This window comes from Littorina saxatilis, linkage group LG17 (assembly GCF_037325665.1).
Source record: "Littorina saxatilis isolate snail1 linkage group LG17, US_GU_Lsax_2.0, whole genome shotgun sequence".
Classification (NCBI taxonomy): Eukaryota; Metazoa; Mollusca; class Gastropoda; order Littorinimorpha; family Littorinidae; genus Littorina; species Littorina saxatilis.
This window is the reverse complement of record NC_090261.1, coordinates 6,792,260-6,811,125: the sequence shown is the minus strand read 5'-3', so window position 1 is coordinate 6,811,125 and position 18,866 is coordinate 6,792,260. Positions and strand designations below refer to the sequence as shown.

The 18,866-nt window shown below is 41.2% G+C and overlaps 1 protein-coding gene across 1 annotated transcript in view; it reads left to right on the top strand.

Moving 5' to 3' along the window:
- LOC138951616 (basal body-orientation factor 1-like) overlaps window positions 1-12,387 on the top strand; it is a 22,917-nt gene extending 10,530 nt beyond the window's left edge. The window contains exons 6-10 of the mRNA XM_070323146.1: window positions 16-229; window positions 724-995; window positions 4,678-4,830; window positions 9,293-9,457; window positions 9,938-12,387. Coding sequence (XP_070179247.1) covers window positions 16-229; window positions 724-995; window positions 4,678-4,830; window positions 9,293-9,457; window positions 9,938-10,064 — 931 coding nt within the window. The 3' untranslated portion in view covers window positions 10,065-12,387. The remainder of the gene's footprint in view (window positions 1-15; window positions 230-723; window positions 996-4,677; window positions 4,831-9,292; window positions 9,458-9,937) is intronic.
- The last annotated feature ends 6,479 nt before the right edge of the window (window positions 12,388-18,866 follow it).

The window sequence follows — 18,866 nt, the reverse complement described above, 5'->3', positions numbered from 1 at the left end:
ATTCTGCAATTGCAGGAACCTTGATGAAACAACCAAGTCAGTGTACAAAGAGAACGTGCGGCTGTCAGAGGCGCTCAACTATCACATGAAGGAGGGGGAGCTGCTAAAGAAAGAGCGAGAGCGGCTGAGGGAAGAAAACGAGCGGCAACTGGGCGAGAAGGAGGTTAACGACATGTTGGTTCAGGAGAAAGTCATCCAGGCAAAGCAGCAGAAAGATCTTATCAAAGAGGTGAGTTCGAAAGGTTTCACCTTTGATGAGGTTTTGTGTCAGTGTTGATGCATGTGCAATGGAGAGTGTTTATAACGAATTGCAAAATTTCGTTTCAGTACATATGTTTTGCATAATAGCACTCACTGTGGCTATTGAGTTTATATATATTTGTATATGACACACTTAGCAATGAAAGCTGACAGCTGTTGACTGTCGAGTTTTAGGGCTGCAGAAAATGTTTCCCAATGTGTAATGACTAGATTTGCTTGTCAAACAGTACTATGGTGTTGTTTTTTGTTGTCAAAAATATTGGAAATGCTCAACTGCTTCTTGCATGAATCAACTGAATTATTTTAAACATAATCCATACCTCTGTTATTGCAAGAATACCGAGATATATTTGTAAAGATCGAAAATACTTGGTCTTATATGTAATTAATTGCATGGTCTTCGTGACCTTCTGACAACTATAACGCACACCATTTCTTCTATTAATTAACTTTTGGTTACAGCTTCAGGATAAAGTGCGCACACTGGAAAAGTCTCTTAGCCATGTGGTGAGGGAGTTTGAGACAGAGCGCAGACTGATCACAGAAAATGCCCGCACTGAGAGCGAGGCCGCCAGGGTGGAACTAGCCAAGCTTCAGCGCGTCATTGAAATGAAGACCAAGGAGATGACTAAGGTCAAACGTCTGGCCAAGAACATTCTGGATGAGCGCACAGAGCTGGAGCGATTCTTCTTGCAGTCACTGGAGCAAGTCAAAATGGAAATCATGGCTAACCAGTAAGTACCAGTTCATCAGATCTTTGACTGGCTGCATAGTTTGATATTGTTGCTATGCATACCTGCGCTTTTCCTCGGAATCGGTGTATGGCTGCCTAAATGGCGGGGTAAAACGGTCATAACACGTAAAATCCCACTCATGCAAAAAACACCAGTGTACATGGGAATTTCAGCCCATGAACAAAGAAGAAGAAGAATACCTACGCTTAACACTTGCAGTAATTGGTACCAGGGAGGTGACTCTATCGTCCAAATTTGGGCAGATTACACACATGATCATTTGAAGTCACCCCACCATGTACGCATCTGTACTCTGTCTTCGGAAGATTTAAAAAAAACAGGTAGAGGGATCGATGTAGAGGGGGCTATATGTGAGGAGGTATGTACGGGTGAAAGCTAGTAGAAGACCACGTAGGATCACTAACTTCTTCTTCTTCTGCGTTCCCGTTGCCATGCTAGACTGTCAAGGTTGTTGACGTGATGATCGAAGTCTGCAGTTTGCTGCAGGCCGGGACTCCGCTGGGCCCCACAGTTTCTCCTTCAGGTCCACTGTCTCTGGCCAGAATTCCCGTCTCAGGCAATCACTATAACAACTGCTTACTTCTGCTTAGTTCTAACTCATAATTCGCCAGTTAGGTACCACTGTGCACATCATAGTGCTCACTGATGCATCAGTATTATAACGATCGTGGTAAAAACACTTGCCTAGCTGGGCCAGCTGGCACTATTCAATGTACATCTGTGCTAGCTTATTCCTTACAAGGGAATGAGAGTGAGAATGTTAATCGTGCAAACTGTGATGCCAATTTATGTGTTCTTTTTTCATTACTGGTTATTCTTGCTAATATTAACATATATCACAAAGTAAAATTTGACACGTCTTTTCAGGGGATCATGGACACTACATTTTTAAAAATGTTGTTTTAGTTATAAGATCACGTATAGTTTTTTTTTAATCATACCAAAAGTATTTGGTAAAAGGAAAGTATAGTCAAGGAAAGTTTCCGTCTGTAATTACAGTACGTAATTCATTTTTTGTGATGACTTCATGCAGTTTCCTGGTGGGTTGGTAAGATGATTGAATTTATGAATATTCACAGATCACCAAGTGCGGTTTCCTCATACACATGCATTTCACGTCAGCAAGATGTCTTTATCCACAAAAACTAAATGCAAAGCATATTTATATGAGCACTTCATTATGTTGCAGTATTTTAATGTGCATGCATGTACATCATTTCTCATCTTTGAGTGTAGCAATTCTGTTCATTGTGTTGAAGAACAACATTTAGTGTTTAAATTCACTGTAATGCTTACCGTATTTGACGGACTACAAGCCGCGACTTTATAAAAAAAAAAATAGCATTGCGGTTTATAAAAAGATGCGGTTAAAATGTTACCTTAACTTTGAATAGCATTCACCTAATGGAAGTCGCCGCGGATTTTCATTTCGCTCGATTATAGCGATTACCGGTACTTTATTAGCTCTCTACTCAAGACTCGGCGCTTTTCTCTTTCTTTCGCGAATCTTCGTTTGTCAGTAAGTCGTCGTGACAAGATAGCGTACAGAGAAACACCGGATGTATCAGGATCTCGCGCGCGCGAGATTTTGTTTTTTTGTGTCTCGCGATAGTTGGAGGAGCGAGAGCCGCCATGTTGTGTTTTCGTCTGCTCGAAATGTGCGCAAAAGTTGTAAATCATCTCAAAAAAGCTTATTCCGGGCGGGACTACATGTGTGTGTTGGTTACAAATTGTGTGTGTGATATTTTTCTTCAAACTTTTTCACTTTTCTTCTTTGTTTCACTTGTTTATTCTCGGAGCCGATTTCGCCAAATACCGTACTTTCGTTTGCCTGGTTGTTTTGATTGATTGACACGATCTGTTTATATTTTTTTCGACGGCGGCTAATATAGTGACGCGGCCTATACGTGGCTCGTCCCAATTTTTTTGTTAAAAGTCGGGGGTGCGGCTTATAAAACGGTGCGTCTTGTAATCCGTCAAATACGGTATATTCTGGAAATCACTGGCTTTCAAGGTTTATAAGTGGCCGATCTCTTAAGCAAGATTATATGGAGATGGTATATTTGATATCATGGGATGTTAACGTTCTCTTCGTTTTTTGACACTTATAGAAATTGACATTTTTGACAGTAAATGTCTAGTCTTTTTATCAATATCATTTGTGTTTATGTTTGTAATCAACGTTTTGTTGTTGTTGTTTTGCGTTTTGTGTTTTTACCTCTTCATTGACAGAGCATATCAAAAACAGAACAAGAATTAAAGTACATATTCTGTGTTGCACTGTGTAAACACTGAAACATTATGGTTTTTGACTCACATGCGAAGCAAAAGTGAGTCTATGTACTCACCCGAGTCGTCCGTCCGTCCGTCCGTCCGTCCGTCCGTCCGGACGTCCGTCCGTCCGGCCGTCCGGAAAACTTTAACGTTGGATATTTCTTGGACACTATTCAGTCTATCAGTACCAAATTTGGCAAGATGGTGTATGATGACAAGGCCCCCAAAAACATACTTAGCATCTTGACCTTGCTTCAAGGTCAAGGTCGCAGGGGCCATAAATGTTGCCTAAAAAACAGCTATTTTTCACATTTTTCACATTTTCTCTGAAGTTTTTGAGATTGAATACCTCACCTATATATGATATATAGGGCAAAGTAAGCCCCATCTTTTGATACCAGTTTGGTTTACCTTGCTTCAAGGTCAAGGTCACAGGAGCTCTTCAAAGTTGGATTGTATACATATTTTGAAGTGACCTTGACCCTGAACTATGGAAGATAACTGTTTCAAACTTAAAAATTATGTGGGGCACATGTTATGCTTTCATCATGAGACACATTTGGTCACATATGATCAAGGTCAAGGTCACTTTGACCCTAATGAAATGTGACCAAAATAAGGTAGTGAACCACTAAAAGTGACCATATCTCATGGTAGAAAGAGCCAATAAGCACCATTGTACTTCCTATGTCTTGAATTAACAGCTTTGTGTTGCATGACCTTGACCTTGGGTCAAGGTCACATGTATTTTGGTAGGAAAAATGTGTAAAGCATGTGAGTCGTATGGGCTTTGCCCTTCTTGTTGTATTTGTTTTGTCTTAGATGTAATTTTACCTCGAAACTTGAACGCTGTTCCATTAATGCAGTTTACCAAAAGATTGTTATAAATGCATACCGACGTGCAACGCTGTAGACTTAATGCAGGGAAGGGGAAAACACTCTTCTAGCTGCTTCTAGCATATCCCCCCTCTGTAGCGCTAGGGGGCACGTACTAACACAGGACTGTTAAGTAGACCAATCAGTGACCTCTCAGATAGCGGCACTTACCATTCCTTTGTCTAACCAGAATCATGGTATCTGTAGTTGTGGAGTGTATCTCTCCGGTTTTGTCTCGTTGTATTTATCATCTCAATCGATTCCTTGTGTAACTGGGTAGTTTGTCATTCGTGTGAACCCTGTGTCCCAGATAAGCATAATTAATGTTTAACATTTCTCAATTTCTTTTTTTGCATTTTCAGATTTCAGCAAGTAATTATACTATAATTTAATCCATTGAATGTGATCCTCACAAACATGCATGATGTGCAAGAGGGCTATTGGTATACAATAACATGTATGAAGATGAAGCGTATAGAAATGTTTGATAAATGCTGCGTGTGCCCCACAGATCCCAGTACAGACGAGATGCCCAGGCTGCATACCAGCAGAAAATGCTTGCCGCCCATGCTGGTAGGGGAGAGTACCCCAAGATTCGAAACTTCAACCATGCAGAGAACAGCACCAACAGTGTCTACATGGACATTGAAGCTGCTGAGCGACTGTGAGTCTTGAGTGCTGCCGGGTTTATAAGTCTAGACTTTTGAGGGTGGAACTAATATAGCTTTACTTTTGATGGTAAAGCTAAATGAACTAGACCAAGAAAAACTTTAAAAAAATTGTATGCAACACTATATTGCTTCTGTTACTGCTGAAATGTAGTGGCCTACAAACTTTGCAAACAAACTCATACGTTGCATTTTGTTCAATAGTATTTTGAAGGCTTAGAACTTTTTCAATAATAATTTACTAAAAAGCTGTATCAGTTACTTGGCAAAATTCATTTAAGATTTATTTTACGCCTTTTGAGAACTGTACTAATTAGTTTTGAGAGAAATAATCATGTCTTATATTGAACTTTTTTTTTAAAATATGCATAGGTCGTGTGTGTCTGTGTGCGTGTTTGTGTTTGTGTATGTGTGTGCATACAGTGCACATGTATGCAAATTTGTAACATAGGATGGTGTAATGATTATGATAATGATACAGATTAGTAATGTACGTGACATCCATTTTAAGATATTTTTTTTGTAAATGGAGCAGGTATGTACATTTTTCTTTTATTTGTTTAATGTAAATATATATTTATTACCCTGAGCTATATGTTAACTTCCCATGTGTTGCCATATACCATAGAAATACTTGAAATACCGGCAAGCTTATTCGACCCTAACCCTTTTTACATTTAGTCAAGTTTTGACTAAATGTTTTAACGTAGAGGGGGAATCGAGACGAGGGTCGTGGTGTGTGTGTGTGTGTGTCTGTCTGTCTGTGCGTGTGTGTGTGTAGAGCGATTCAGACCAAACTACTGGACCGATCTTTATGAAATTTGACATGAGAGTTCCTGGGAATGATATCCCCGGACGTTTTTTTCTTTTTTTCGATAAATACCTTTGATGACGTCATATCCGGCTTTTTGTAAATGTTGAGGCGGCACTGTCACACCCTCATTTTTCAATCAAATTGATTGAAATTTTGGCCAAGCAATCTTCGACGAAGGCCGGACTTCGGTATTGTATTTCAGCTTGGTGGCTTAAAAATTAATTAATGACTTTGGTCATTAAAAATCTGAAAATTGTAAAACAAATAAAAAATTTTAAAACGATCGAAATTTACGTTCATCTTATTCTTCATCATTTTCTGATTCCAAAAACATATAAATATGTTATATTCGGATTATAAACAAGCTCTGAAAATTAAAAATATAAATTATTATTAAAATAAAATTTCCGAAATCGATTTAAAAACAATTTCATCTTATTCCTTGTCGGTTCCTGATTCCAAAAACATATAGATGTGATATGTTTGGATTAAAAACACGCTCAGAAAGTTAAAACGAAGAGAGGTACAGAAAAGCGTGCTATCCTTCTCAGCGCAACTACTACCCCGCTCTTCTTGTCAATTTCACTGCCTTTGCATCGAGCGGTGGACTGACGATGCTACGAGTATACGCTCTTGCTGTAAAAATGCAGTGAGTTCAGTTTCATTCTGTTAGTTGGACAGCTTGACTAAATGTTGTAATTTCGCCTTACGCGACTTGTTTTTCATTAATGTGGACAATTTAATTGCTGCTCCACTGGTTCCCCTCCCCTTGTATCCCCCTTGTATCCTGCAATGTAATACAGTCAAACCTGTCTGGTACAACCACCCTAGGGACTGAGAAAAATGGTCCTTATACATAATATACTAGCAGTTAGGCCCGGCTTCGCCCGGGAGTTTCTGATCAGCCAGCCAGACAAACTCACTTAGATCTACAACTCAGCTCCCTTCTCTCTCTCTCACACACAGACACACAGCTGCGCGCGCACACACACGCACGTACAGGTTTTAGTTGCGGTCTGATCAAAGCACGCATACGTAATGAGTGAGTCTAGAATCTTATTCCAATGTGGATAAGAAAAATGAAAGTGTGATCATACATTTGGATTTATAGGCAAGGCAAGTTTCTATTTCGTTCAACGTGTTTTCGTGATTTTTGGACCCCTTCTCACACACACTTTAGTTGCGGTCTGATCAAAGCACATGCGTCATGAGTGAGCGCGTCATACTTTATTGAACAGGGGAGAGAATTCTGTAAATTCACGTGAAGATCTCTCACTGAGGCGATTGTTTCGTAAACAGTGTCTAGAAAATATCAGAGGAAGACTGTATCATGTGTGATTATTGGGGAGGGGGGGGGGGGGGGGGGGGGTTGCGGGGTGTTGGGGGTGGGGGGGGGGAAGATAGCGGGTGGGGGGCAGCCCTTGAGAATGACACGGTATACTGGTTTGATGAGTTACCTCCCTTCCATGGGCGACAAAGCATGACTTACCTCCCTTGCACTATTATAGCCTGTACTCATTAATGGGGAGGGTCATTATGCGAGGAAGGAAACAATGAATCGAGAAACTAAAACCCAGGTGCACGTCTGTGGGTCCTAGCCACTATGCATGCACAATATCTCGTCCTTGCCTTTTGCCATCTCTGAGGTATGGGGACCACAGACAGACAAGACAGACAGACAGACACACACACGGCAGCGCAGCGGCGTCGGCAGCGGCGGTGGTGGTCAGGTGCACATCTTCACAGTCACAGGAGTGCACATGCACGACATCGTTTTCCTGCCCCCTCCCTTCTCGGAGCTTTGGCGATCACAGACAGACACACACACACACACACACACAGACAGACACTCTCTTTTATTTATATGTATAGATAGACAAGAGGTCATTATGGAAAGGTGAATATGCAAAAATGGTAAAGTTAAATGAACAAGACCAAGAAAAACGTCAACAAAATAATTTTTAAAAATTGTGTGCAACGTACACTTTAGCTTCTGTTACTGCTGAAATGAAGTGGCCAGTACACACCGTTGCAAACAAACTTGTCTGGGATCCTTTTGGGTGGTCATCATCAGATCAAGAGGTGGTTAAAAGGGCGGGTTTGACTGTACACGTACAGTGATTGAGTACTGATGTGCCTGCAGTAGCAGATTGTGTTAGTGATAATTACAGATTGTAGATCAGACACCCAACTTTGCAAATTGTAGAAGTGGGGTTCAAGATTATGAGATAATATGTTGGAGAGCTAATAATGATCCTTTCCCTTGCTTGGTGATTGCTGATCGATGCATGTATGTGCGTCTCTTCAAATCCCCATGATATTGTTTTGATGTGTGCCATATGTATATGTCTTTCCTTGTCAAAGGACAGTGCTTAAGAAACCCACCTGAGTTTTATGTTGCTTTTAGAAGGCGTGACTGTTATCTGAGCTACCTACAGACACAATTAAGTTGTTATTTTTTTATTTGACCCCCTGTGTTGCCGTTATGCAAACTGATGTATTTTCAAGAGTGATGTTATGTATGGCCTCATAAAACTCTCTGTGCTTTCATCCCTCATTTAGCCTCCAGTTGGATATTCAGTAACTTCTCAGCTGGGTGCCAACTTTTCATCCTTTTTTTTTTGCCTGTCAGTTTGGATATTTTGCAACTTTCATTCTGCAAGTCAACCATTTTCACAACTTTGGTTCATTCTGGAATGAGTTGGATATTTTTTGCATTCCGGCCTGTTGTGGTATGCAGTGCCAAAGCTACCGTTCCTGCCTGCTTTCAGTGGTTCATCTAGTGTGGGAAGTTTTCAGAACCTGTATTTCTAATTAACTTTCTGATCTTTCTGTCGCAAAAAACACACAGGAGGAAGCTGAAGTAAGTTGATCATATTCTGCAGATGCCACTTTCCTTTTCAGGGTTTTTTTCTGGGGGGGAGGGGGGGTTAGTGACGACTTGCAGCAGATTAAAAAAAACATGGACAACTCGTTTACCACAACTGGAGGTGATTGCAAATGAGTCATAATTCAATTTCAAGGACTGCAAATCAAGAGATTGTTGTATCTTGTTTATTTTTATCTAACATTTTTCTGGGAAAATCGTCATTCGACCCATTTCACACTATGACTAATTTAGCACTGAAGGTGTGTGCACCACTTTTTGTAAGGCACCCCAAACTGTGACCTGCCACGAGTAACAGCAACTCAGATGATCGAGGCACTAATTTCGCTTGAAAATAATCTACGCATGGTGTCATTTTGCATGCAGGTTATATTATAGCTTCGAAGTCTCAACTGTTGACCAATTGAGCTAGGAAACGTGAAGGTGCATGCTGTAACAAAATTTGTATTTGTTACTAACATTGATTATTAGTGTTGGTATGTCATACAATTGTGTTAATAGTTTTGCATGGTTTTTGTATATTACATAAAATATGCCCCGACTCTGAGCTAGGTACCATTTATCTGTCCAATCAGTAAATGTCCAACATATGCATGCTTGTCATGAATGCATGCATGCGAGACTCAGCGGTATCTTTTAAGTCTGAGATAAGATGGGTTGGTTACACCCATCGCAAGTCCTGTTTTTTTCCAACAATAATTTTTATAATTTTGTTGTTGTTGTAAATTGGAGTTTAATGCTTTTGAGTTGTGTGCAGGTATGGGGTGACGGGGAAGGTGGATGTTGCTGACTTGACGTGGGAGCAAAAAGAGCGAGTGCTTCGATTTTTGTTCGCTCGGATGAACGGTACCCCGCTGCCCCCTAGTGGCATGCCCAGGCAGCAGGCATTACCCCCCATTTCTGTCCCTATTGAGGAACACAGGTACGTCAGTGGTGCCATAGATTTTTCTCTCCAGTCACAGGAGTTCTTGAATGCCGAGTAAAATACTCGTCACTTTCAGGGCTGATCATGATGTGAAAACAAACATACACAAATGGATTGGTACAGTCTGATTTAAATTTATCATCCAGAAGATTGCATACAATTAGTAAGGTTCTATCTTCAGTATAAAATATAATGGGCTGTGAACTAAAAAAATGATGCTGAAATCAAACCTAATGAAATCAGCAATTCCATCAAGATGACCGAATCTTGATCTTCAGGGTCCTTAAAGGGGGATTGTGGCATCACCACCCCCCCCCCCCCCCTCCCCCAAGTCTGCATTCAGATGATTATGATTTTATTGTGATGACAGTGATGTTTACAGAGGTCTGAAAAGGGTATTGACAGACTGCTATCCTATATCATCTATATTCTTCACTTCAAGTGCACGTTGCTAACAGTTTGTCACACCTTTTGCAGGGAAAGGGAGGCAGAACCAGATGACAGCAGCACCTTCTTGACACAAGTGCGTATGGATGGGGCCATGCCAGCTTTTTCTGAGTCTGCGTCTGTCATGCCTCATATGCCTCAAGCGCAGGAATCGTAACAGATATTGAGGCTTGGAAGAAAGCATGAAGCGACCTAACTCTGTTGGGTTGAATGTGAAAGACACAGAGAGGCAGTGAGGAGCACCCATAATATAAGTCTTGGAGGATCAAAGGTAACTCTCATCAGGCTAATTGCCAAGCAGACTGCTGACTGAAGTGTGTGTAAAAGGTCAACACGTGTCCTACTACAGATTGATAATTTTGTTTAATAGAGACCTTATCCCTTTTTCAGTCAGGTTATCTGCAGTTGCTGATCTGTTCAACAACACTCGGTCCAAATTCTGACCAAGACAATTGCAGTTCTGCCATTTAGATTGTGTGTTAATAGCCATGTGTGTGACTAGCCATGTCTTTGAATCAAAACTTCATTTTGAGGAGACTGCATGTGCTTCAATGTAAAACTGGCAAACCAGTGAATCGGCTGTCAGAACATTGCTTATAGTAACAACCAAATCCTATGTGAAGGGAGAGAAGTGTTTATGCGTTGGTCAGCATCATGCAGCTTACTTCATGTCACTTGTTTGTTTGTTTGTTTGTTCGTTCATTGGCTGAAACTCCCACGGCTTTTACGTGTATGACCGTTTTTACCCCACCATTTAGGCAGCCATACGCCGCTTTCGGAGGAAGCATGCTGGGTATTTTCGTGTTTCTATAACCCACCGAACTCTGACATGGATTACAGAACCTTTTTCGTGCGCCGCACTTGGTCTTGTGCTTGCGTGTACACACGGGGGGTGTTCGGACACCGAGGAGAGTCTGCACACAAAGTTGACTCTGAGAAATAAATCTCTCGCCGAACGTGGGGACGAACTCACGCTGACAGCGGCCAAATGGATACAAATCCAGCGCGCTACCGACTGAGCTACATCCCCGCCCTACTTCATGTCACTGAATCCATGTCTTGACAGATGATCCTTCACGGTGCTTTTCTCTTGAAGGATCATTGACGTTAAGTTGGAGACTGCTGAGGCGAGGCTCAGAGTATACTTTTGCTTTCAAAGGCTGAGATGTTAAAGATAAATCTATCCCGCACAACGAGTTGTAAACGTGCAGTCGAGTAGGGTGACGGAGGTGAAGCATGAACTGTGCATGATCTTTTTCTAATCTTGGTTCAGTCTTTTTGTGCTCATTACACACCTGCTGTATTATGATTATACATGCAAACATGCGTGTGTGTCTTCGTACTGATTAATCACAATCAAGGTTTACACCGAGGAGTCATACTGTTTTCAGAAACATAGAAAATACATGTACTGTTGAATTTACACACACCCCCCCCCCCCCCCCCCCCCCTGCGGGTTAGGGGGAAGAATTTACCTGATGCTCCCCAGCTTGTCGTAAGAGACGACTAACGGATTCTGTTTCTCCTTTTACCCTTGTTAAGTGTTTCTTTCCCATCGCGATATCATATAACCTTGAACGGTTGAAAACGACGTTAAACACCAAATAAAGAAAGAAAGAATGAATTTACACCAAAAACAGGAGGATATTAAAGCAACGTAAATTTTGGGTCATGTTAACAGCTGTGCTTGATATCAATGCTGGAAGAAGTTTTTTCAATGTGCAGCTCCTAAAAACTGAATGGTAAAACAAAGGACAAGTGTCATACTTTTCTGTGCACTTGGTTTTTCAGTGACAAAGTTGTCCTCTTTGGAATATAAAAAAGTTTCATTGTACTTCATTTGTGAAATGAAAATCAGCGCCATCTAGTACATGTATACTTTTTCCTTTCAGACCTGTTGGTGTGGTTGGCACAGATTCCATAACCTTTTGTGAACTTTTTTTGTCCTGACCTTTTACATGTTACTTTTCCCACAGAATCCAAAAACCAGCATTCGCTCTCCTACCCTATTCTTTTTACTTTGGATAACATTCCTTTTTGGATTGAAATATTTATAAAGAAGACCATGAACAGCATTTTTGTGACTTCCCCCTTATACACATGTACTTTTTGTTCTGTGATAACATTATATTATAGATGTGCTTACCCATACCCACTGCACATTGGACTACACCAATTGAAGACCATTGGTGGTCTTTGCACACATTTTTTCAGATCTTCCTTATCCAGCCAAATTTTTAACCTGAATCAGCATTCCCTGAACTACCAATTGCATTGAGAATTTTGCCGACTCTGTGATATACTTGTTATGCTTCTAATTCTGTATACAGTGAGTCCCATCCTCACCCCCCCACCAGTTTGATTTTGCAAGCTTCCACCAGACGCTTCAATTTCCTTGTTGTTGTGAATTTGTTGAAAAATTACTGAAGTTGGTATTTTTATGGATAGTATTTGAAGGAAAAATAAACTTGTGAACAGCAGTTATCTCTGTAGTATGTGTGTGTGTGTGAGTGTGTGAGTGTGTGTGTGTGTGAGTGTGTGTGAGTGTGTGAGCATGCAAAACCCACCAACCGGGTTTATGTATATGTTCACACAGTACCAACTGGGGCTAAAAAAACAAGTGGGTTCCACATTTTGGAACCCAGTTGTTTTATTCTTGATTCGTAACAACCAGGTTCCAAACGACTCAGAAAACAAGTTTTAGCAAAAAATATTTTTTTTTTTTTTTTACGGAAAGAATGCCATATTCAAGATGATGACACTCTTTCCGTCAAAATTCCGTGCCCTATAGGCTACGAAATAGGTCAAATTTTATGCCTTTTTTAGTGTCAAATTCGTCCATGCCGGAGCGGATACTGCAGCCAGTGCGGTTGTAGTGCAAGCGCACTACAAAGACACTGCGCGCAGTGCCGTTGTAGTCCAAGTGCACTATCGGCTATGAACCCACTTGGTGGGTTTTGCGTGTATGTGTGTGTGTGTGTGTGTGTGGTCATGTATGATTGTATTCTAGAGCAAGCAAGCTAATATTCAAGATATCTGAAATTTGGGCTGCAACCAAACGACTAAAACCCTCATTCTGTAACAGCAACACGACAAATGATTTGACCTGCACTCACACAAGTTTCCTATGAACAAGTAAATGTTATGGGAATGATGCCTCAGCGAACTGGAAACAATTTGGACAAAATGCAGCTTATAAACACCTTAGATGTCAACACACACACACACACACCACATAAGACAACATACAAATCTCATTCTATGTATAATCTCGAAAGTTGAAAAAATATGTACTGACACCTACAAGTCACCAAAAACTGAACACCATTAACCACTATAAGTTTATAATGGAAAACAAAACATGAAAGTAAGAAAATGTTAATCTTCACATGTGAACATGCAAGGCGAACATTGAGCATGCGCTGAGGGTTCACATTTCAATCCTCCAAATCTATGCTACATGCAGTCAACAAAAATCTCAAAACCTTCCTGAAAGGATTCAAACAAAGAAAAAAATCAATCATGCACAACATCTACATACAATATAATTATTGTACTTTTGATTTCGTTTCACGTTCAAACTTTGTCATGCAATGTGTGCAAAGCCAAGAAAGTTGTAAGCTTAAGTAGAATACCACACACCTGTGAAAAATAGCCCCCAAAGACCAGTTTCAACTGGAAACGGAACATTTAAACAAAAACACACTGCCATTCATGTTAATCTTTGAATTATATATCATATGCTTCAATCTCCATCATGCATTCAACCTCTAAATTAGGCAAACACTGTCCAACAGATGACCCTGAGAAATGTTGCAGTTATGTTACATGAGCAATGCTTTGGAGCTACATGTACAACTTTTAAGTTGACATGCTTGGCAGGTCTATACACACACTTACACAAACACACACACACTAGCATGAATACACATACACTCACACATACTTCCGTGTACACACAATCTTGATCTCCCCTTCAACATGCACCGTTATCTTCACGTACAAATTCTTGCAAGTGGATACTGGCTTATTGTGCTGAAACACAACACAATTCTCACTAATATGTACAATTGACAGATGCCTTGAATTATGGAGGCATCAAAAGCAAACATCACAATGTCATTAAGAATGTAAAGCAACATAGTATGGCCACAACATGAAATGCCATTTTATCAAATTGTCTTTTCACCATATGTTAAAGACATCTACCATAACGTTAATTTTGGAGATCGTAACTTGTCATGTAAAATTCAAGACCTGTCAAGATGATGAAGTCACAGAGAAGCCACCCACCCCAGCCCTCCCATCGCCCCCCCCCCCCCCCCAAACCCCCATCCCAAGGCCAAACACTTAACTTTCCCACGGTTTCTCACAGCAGCAATCACTTCACATTAAAAATATAACAACAAATTCAATTGCTGTATTTGTGAACAATTCTAACATTCTAAAAAAATTTGAACAATTTCTTTGTACAAAAGAAAGCTTTTGTAATTTAAAAACAAACAAACTAGCTGCTGGCGAGACACAGCCTGTTAAAAAAAAAAAGAGACCCTTACTCACCTTTTTGTCAACATGATCAAGGATCTTTTTTGGTTTCTATTAACTGATGTGTTCTAAAAGAAAAGCACTGTCATGAATTAACAATTTTTTGAAGCTGCTCGAACCAACAGGGATTGAAACCTTTCAATAGAAGATTTTGGGAAATAACTCTGTCGGGTCTCTATGGGTTGTGGAAGAGTGAGCTTTTCTTGCAAAACCTCGTACAAACATTGGAGGGGCCAATCACTAGCGAGGAGAGCGTCGGAAACATGTGGAAACACCCCTCGCTAGTGACTGGCCCCTCCATTGTTTGTATGAGGTTTTGCAAGAAAAGGTCACTCTCAAACAACCCACACAAACCAGAGTTATTTCGGAGTTTGTCTATTTGCCAGAACACAAAACCAGTTTGCTACAAAGTCAGATATACAGATATGTGTTAAATTAGCACCAGGCTATTGTTAACAGCACATTTGTTCTGGTGTAAAAGATTCAGCTTACCATCTCAGTTGAGGACAGGCTTTTGCATGGAATAAGGCCATCCCTACACTTGAAAGCATGTACCCAAAATCATCAGCCTGGGCACTCTCCATGCAGAGTGCAACAGTTTTGAAGAACTTGTGTTTGTTTGTTTGCTTATCGCCCAGCCGACCACGAAGGGCCATATCAGGGCGGTGCTGCTTTGACATATAACGTTATGTTATATGAAGTCTTATATCGCGCGCGTATCTCCAAACTCGGACTCAAGGCGCAGGGATCTATTTATGCCGTGTGAGATGGAATTTTTCACACAATACATCACGCATTCACATCGACCAGCAGATCGCAGCCATTTCGACGCATATCCTACTTTTAACGGCCTATTATTCCAAGTCACACGGGTATTTTGGTGGACATTTTTATTTATCTATGCCTATACAATTTTTCCAGGAAAGACCCTTTTGTCAATCGTGGGATCTTTAACGTGCACACCCCAATGTAGTGTACACGAAGGGACCTCGGTTTTTCGTCTCATCCGAAAGACTAGCACTTGAACCCACCACCTAGGTTAGGAAAGGGGGGAGAAAATTGCTAACGCCCTGACCCAGGGTCGAACTCGCAACCTCTCGCTTCCGAGCGCAAGTGCGTTACCACTCGGCCACCCAGTCCTCACGTGCGCACAAGACAGAAGTCGCAGCACAGGCTTCATGTCTCACCCAGTCACATTATTCTGACACCGGACCAACCAGTCCTAGCACTAACCCCATAATGCCAGACGCCAGGCGGAGCAGCCACTAGATTGCCAATTTTAAAGTCTTAGGTATGACCCGGCCGGGGTTCGAACTCACGACCTCCCGATCACGGGGCGGACGCCTTACCACTAGGCCACCGTGCCGGTATTTTGAAGAATGAGAGGTTGCCACTAGAGAAAGTACCAAGACTGTTGAATGTTGGTATGTGTCCAAGTGGAGGGATTGTCTTTTCCCAAATAAAAGCCTGGCCAGACTCTGAGATGATGAGCAATCTGTCAGAGACCGAACGCGTACCTGGGCTCACCCCCTGTGCTATCCGCTCGAGCTTACGGAGCGGCATCACACTGGGATGGCTTTCACTCACGGCGCGGCGTACCGGCGTGGCTACTCTTTCCAGTATACGATCTTCGCTTTGGCCGGAGAACCCGGTTACTAACGAAGAATAAATACCTTGATCGTCAACAGGCACCCCACCAGAAGAGGCCTGAGGACGCAGAAGAGAGAGATCATCACTGCCATCAAAGGACGCATGCACGTCGGCGGACGTGACTGTGGCCGAAGGAGGACCACGCACCCTCCCCAGGGAACGAGAATCACCGACACCAGGCGGAAAAGACAGAAGTTCTGCCTTTGCAGACGAGAGCTCCGCTGAAAGCGACGAAATCTGAGCGCTCAGTGAGCGCAAAATAGCAGACACATCTTGCTTATCGCTAACTGAACTAGAACCAGGGGCAGCTGACAATGATTCAGAGGACAATTTAGGCATAGAGGGTGATTCAGGCAAATCAATAGTCACATCAAACGAAGATTTGGACAAGGGGTCCGCGACATTAACCACAGCATGGCTCGTAGAGGCCTTCGCTTTACGGGAATGACTTTTGACAGGAGAAGGCTCCGCCGCTGGCTTAGTGTTTTTCTTTCTACCACTATCCGACATGGTGAGGTGAAAAGTGTAAACAAACAACTCTAAGCTCTGGCAAAACCTAAGTCGAATTTCAATGAAAAATATCAAAAATGCTCACCCCAAACACATGCAGAGAGCAGAGGAACGTGCGAGTACCAAGGTGTGGGTCTGACACAAACCGCATCAGACAAAAAAACGGCTGGAAAGCCGGAGCGAAATCAGATACGTCCGTACCCACGGAACGCTGAAGAGAGTATGATTCAAAGATGGCGGCAAGGTCAGGAAGTCACGCGAGACTTCGTAATATTAAAGGGTCAAGGTCGCTCTTTTTTTAGGGTTACCTCCCCTTGTTACCAAGGTGACGATTCAGCGTCCTAGCACTAGACTGAAGTAAATTGCATTTATGTGAGTTGGGATAAGAATGTAATTTAATGACAGTGCCTTTACAATAGAATCACAAAATAAACAAACAAGAGCGGAATTCATACTGGCATCCATTGCACACTGGTCATGAGAATATAAGGCTAAATACTGCACACAAAATGGAGAACAAAGCAAAGATACAGAACGCACAGAAAAAAGTACCCGCATCAATATGAAGACCATGAGATATGTTAAGTACAACCGCTTTCTTCCACCCAAGCAACATATATACAATAATCTCTATAAATAACAAGAAATTCCTCCGAGGTAGGAAAAACATCCCCGTCTTTACCATTCTCACTGCCACCATCTGAGAAGGTTATTTCCCTTTGACCATTAATATGTCCCTCTATAAGTCCTTGTAGAATCTTAATCCACCAATAACTCCCTAACCGTGTGTTTGACTGGTCCCAATTTTTGTAAGGACTGTCTCAGGAATGTATAGAACCTGTTCACCAAGTTTGGTGACGATCGGTCCGTTCATTCTTGAGATCTATATGCGAACACAAACACACAAACACAAACACATCGACCGAAACCTATACACACCCCTATACCGGGGGTGTAATGAAGGAAGAGGGAAAGGGGTCAGGGTTTAAGAAAACAAAGACAAAAAGACTGCAGATTTTACAGAAAAAAAATGATGACAATGAATGTAACACTGCTTACATACTGTAGAAACTGAAGGGTCCATATTCACCCAAACCATACTTCAGATCTAAGCAACAAAACATTCTTGTGAAAAGACGTGGTTTTATTATAAATTTGTACTTCCTGAAAATGATTAAAAATATACAGGTAACAAATTCAGAGATTCACATTTGCATATGTTACTATTTCGTTGAATTTGACTGTGCAGATTAAATTCTCTGACACTGACAATCTTCTCCTTAACATGTACATACTTCTCATGCATTAGTAGGGATGGCCCATTAATTTACGTAGTTCTTCGCTTAGCAAAGAGCAGGCAAAAAGAAAATACAGACAAAATTCCAGAAAAAATGACCAGGTATCAGAATATTCAGGTAAATCACAAGAACCAACTTAAAAAAAAACCGGCTGTACAAAATAAATGGTAAAAGAGGTTGCACGTATTTCACGTCTGTGTGTATACAGTCTAACCAGCATACAACCATCTCAAGACAGGTGAGACTGGTGTCAGTAATTAAATAAACAAAAGAAAAATCCACGTCTGTATCGCATGAGCATGACTTTATTTTTTGGCTTTGGCTTAATACCATGCGCATCTGTTTTACTCCAAGCCTAACCCACCAGTTAAGCGCCCACTTTTCTGGAACTGAATTATGTTTTGATGCCGAAGACAAAGTTCCACATCCACTCTTTATCTACCTGAACTGAAAACTGTTGCACGTGAACATGCAAAAAAACAAAGAGTTAAGCAGCATGTTAAGTTTAATGTAGAAACGGAATCCATTGATAAGACTAGTAGTGATGACACATCTGAGGTGACGATGTGTGGCCCTAGCTGGTGTGTCAAACTCTTGGCTTGTATTCCAACTGGAAAATACATTAACACTGAATGGAATACCGGTTATTTCTGTAAAATCTGTATGGGGCTTATCAGCTGTATGTGACAAGATGTGACTAATTATAATTTTGTTTTAAAAGTAAGGGGTGTCAGGAAATGAGCTCTATCTGTAAACTATGGTCATAAATATGTAAAGGCGATTATGCACAACCCTGCCATGAAATGCCACAAAGGAGTGAAAAACAGGAAAAACTACCACAGGAAACATGTAATGGAATGCTGCGATATATTGAATGGCCGATATGGAGAAAAGAATCGCTGGAAAAAGTACAGTGCTACCTGCAATAAAAGGACACCAGACCAGCCGAAAATGTC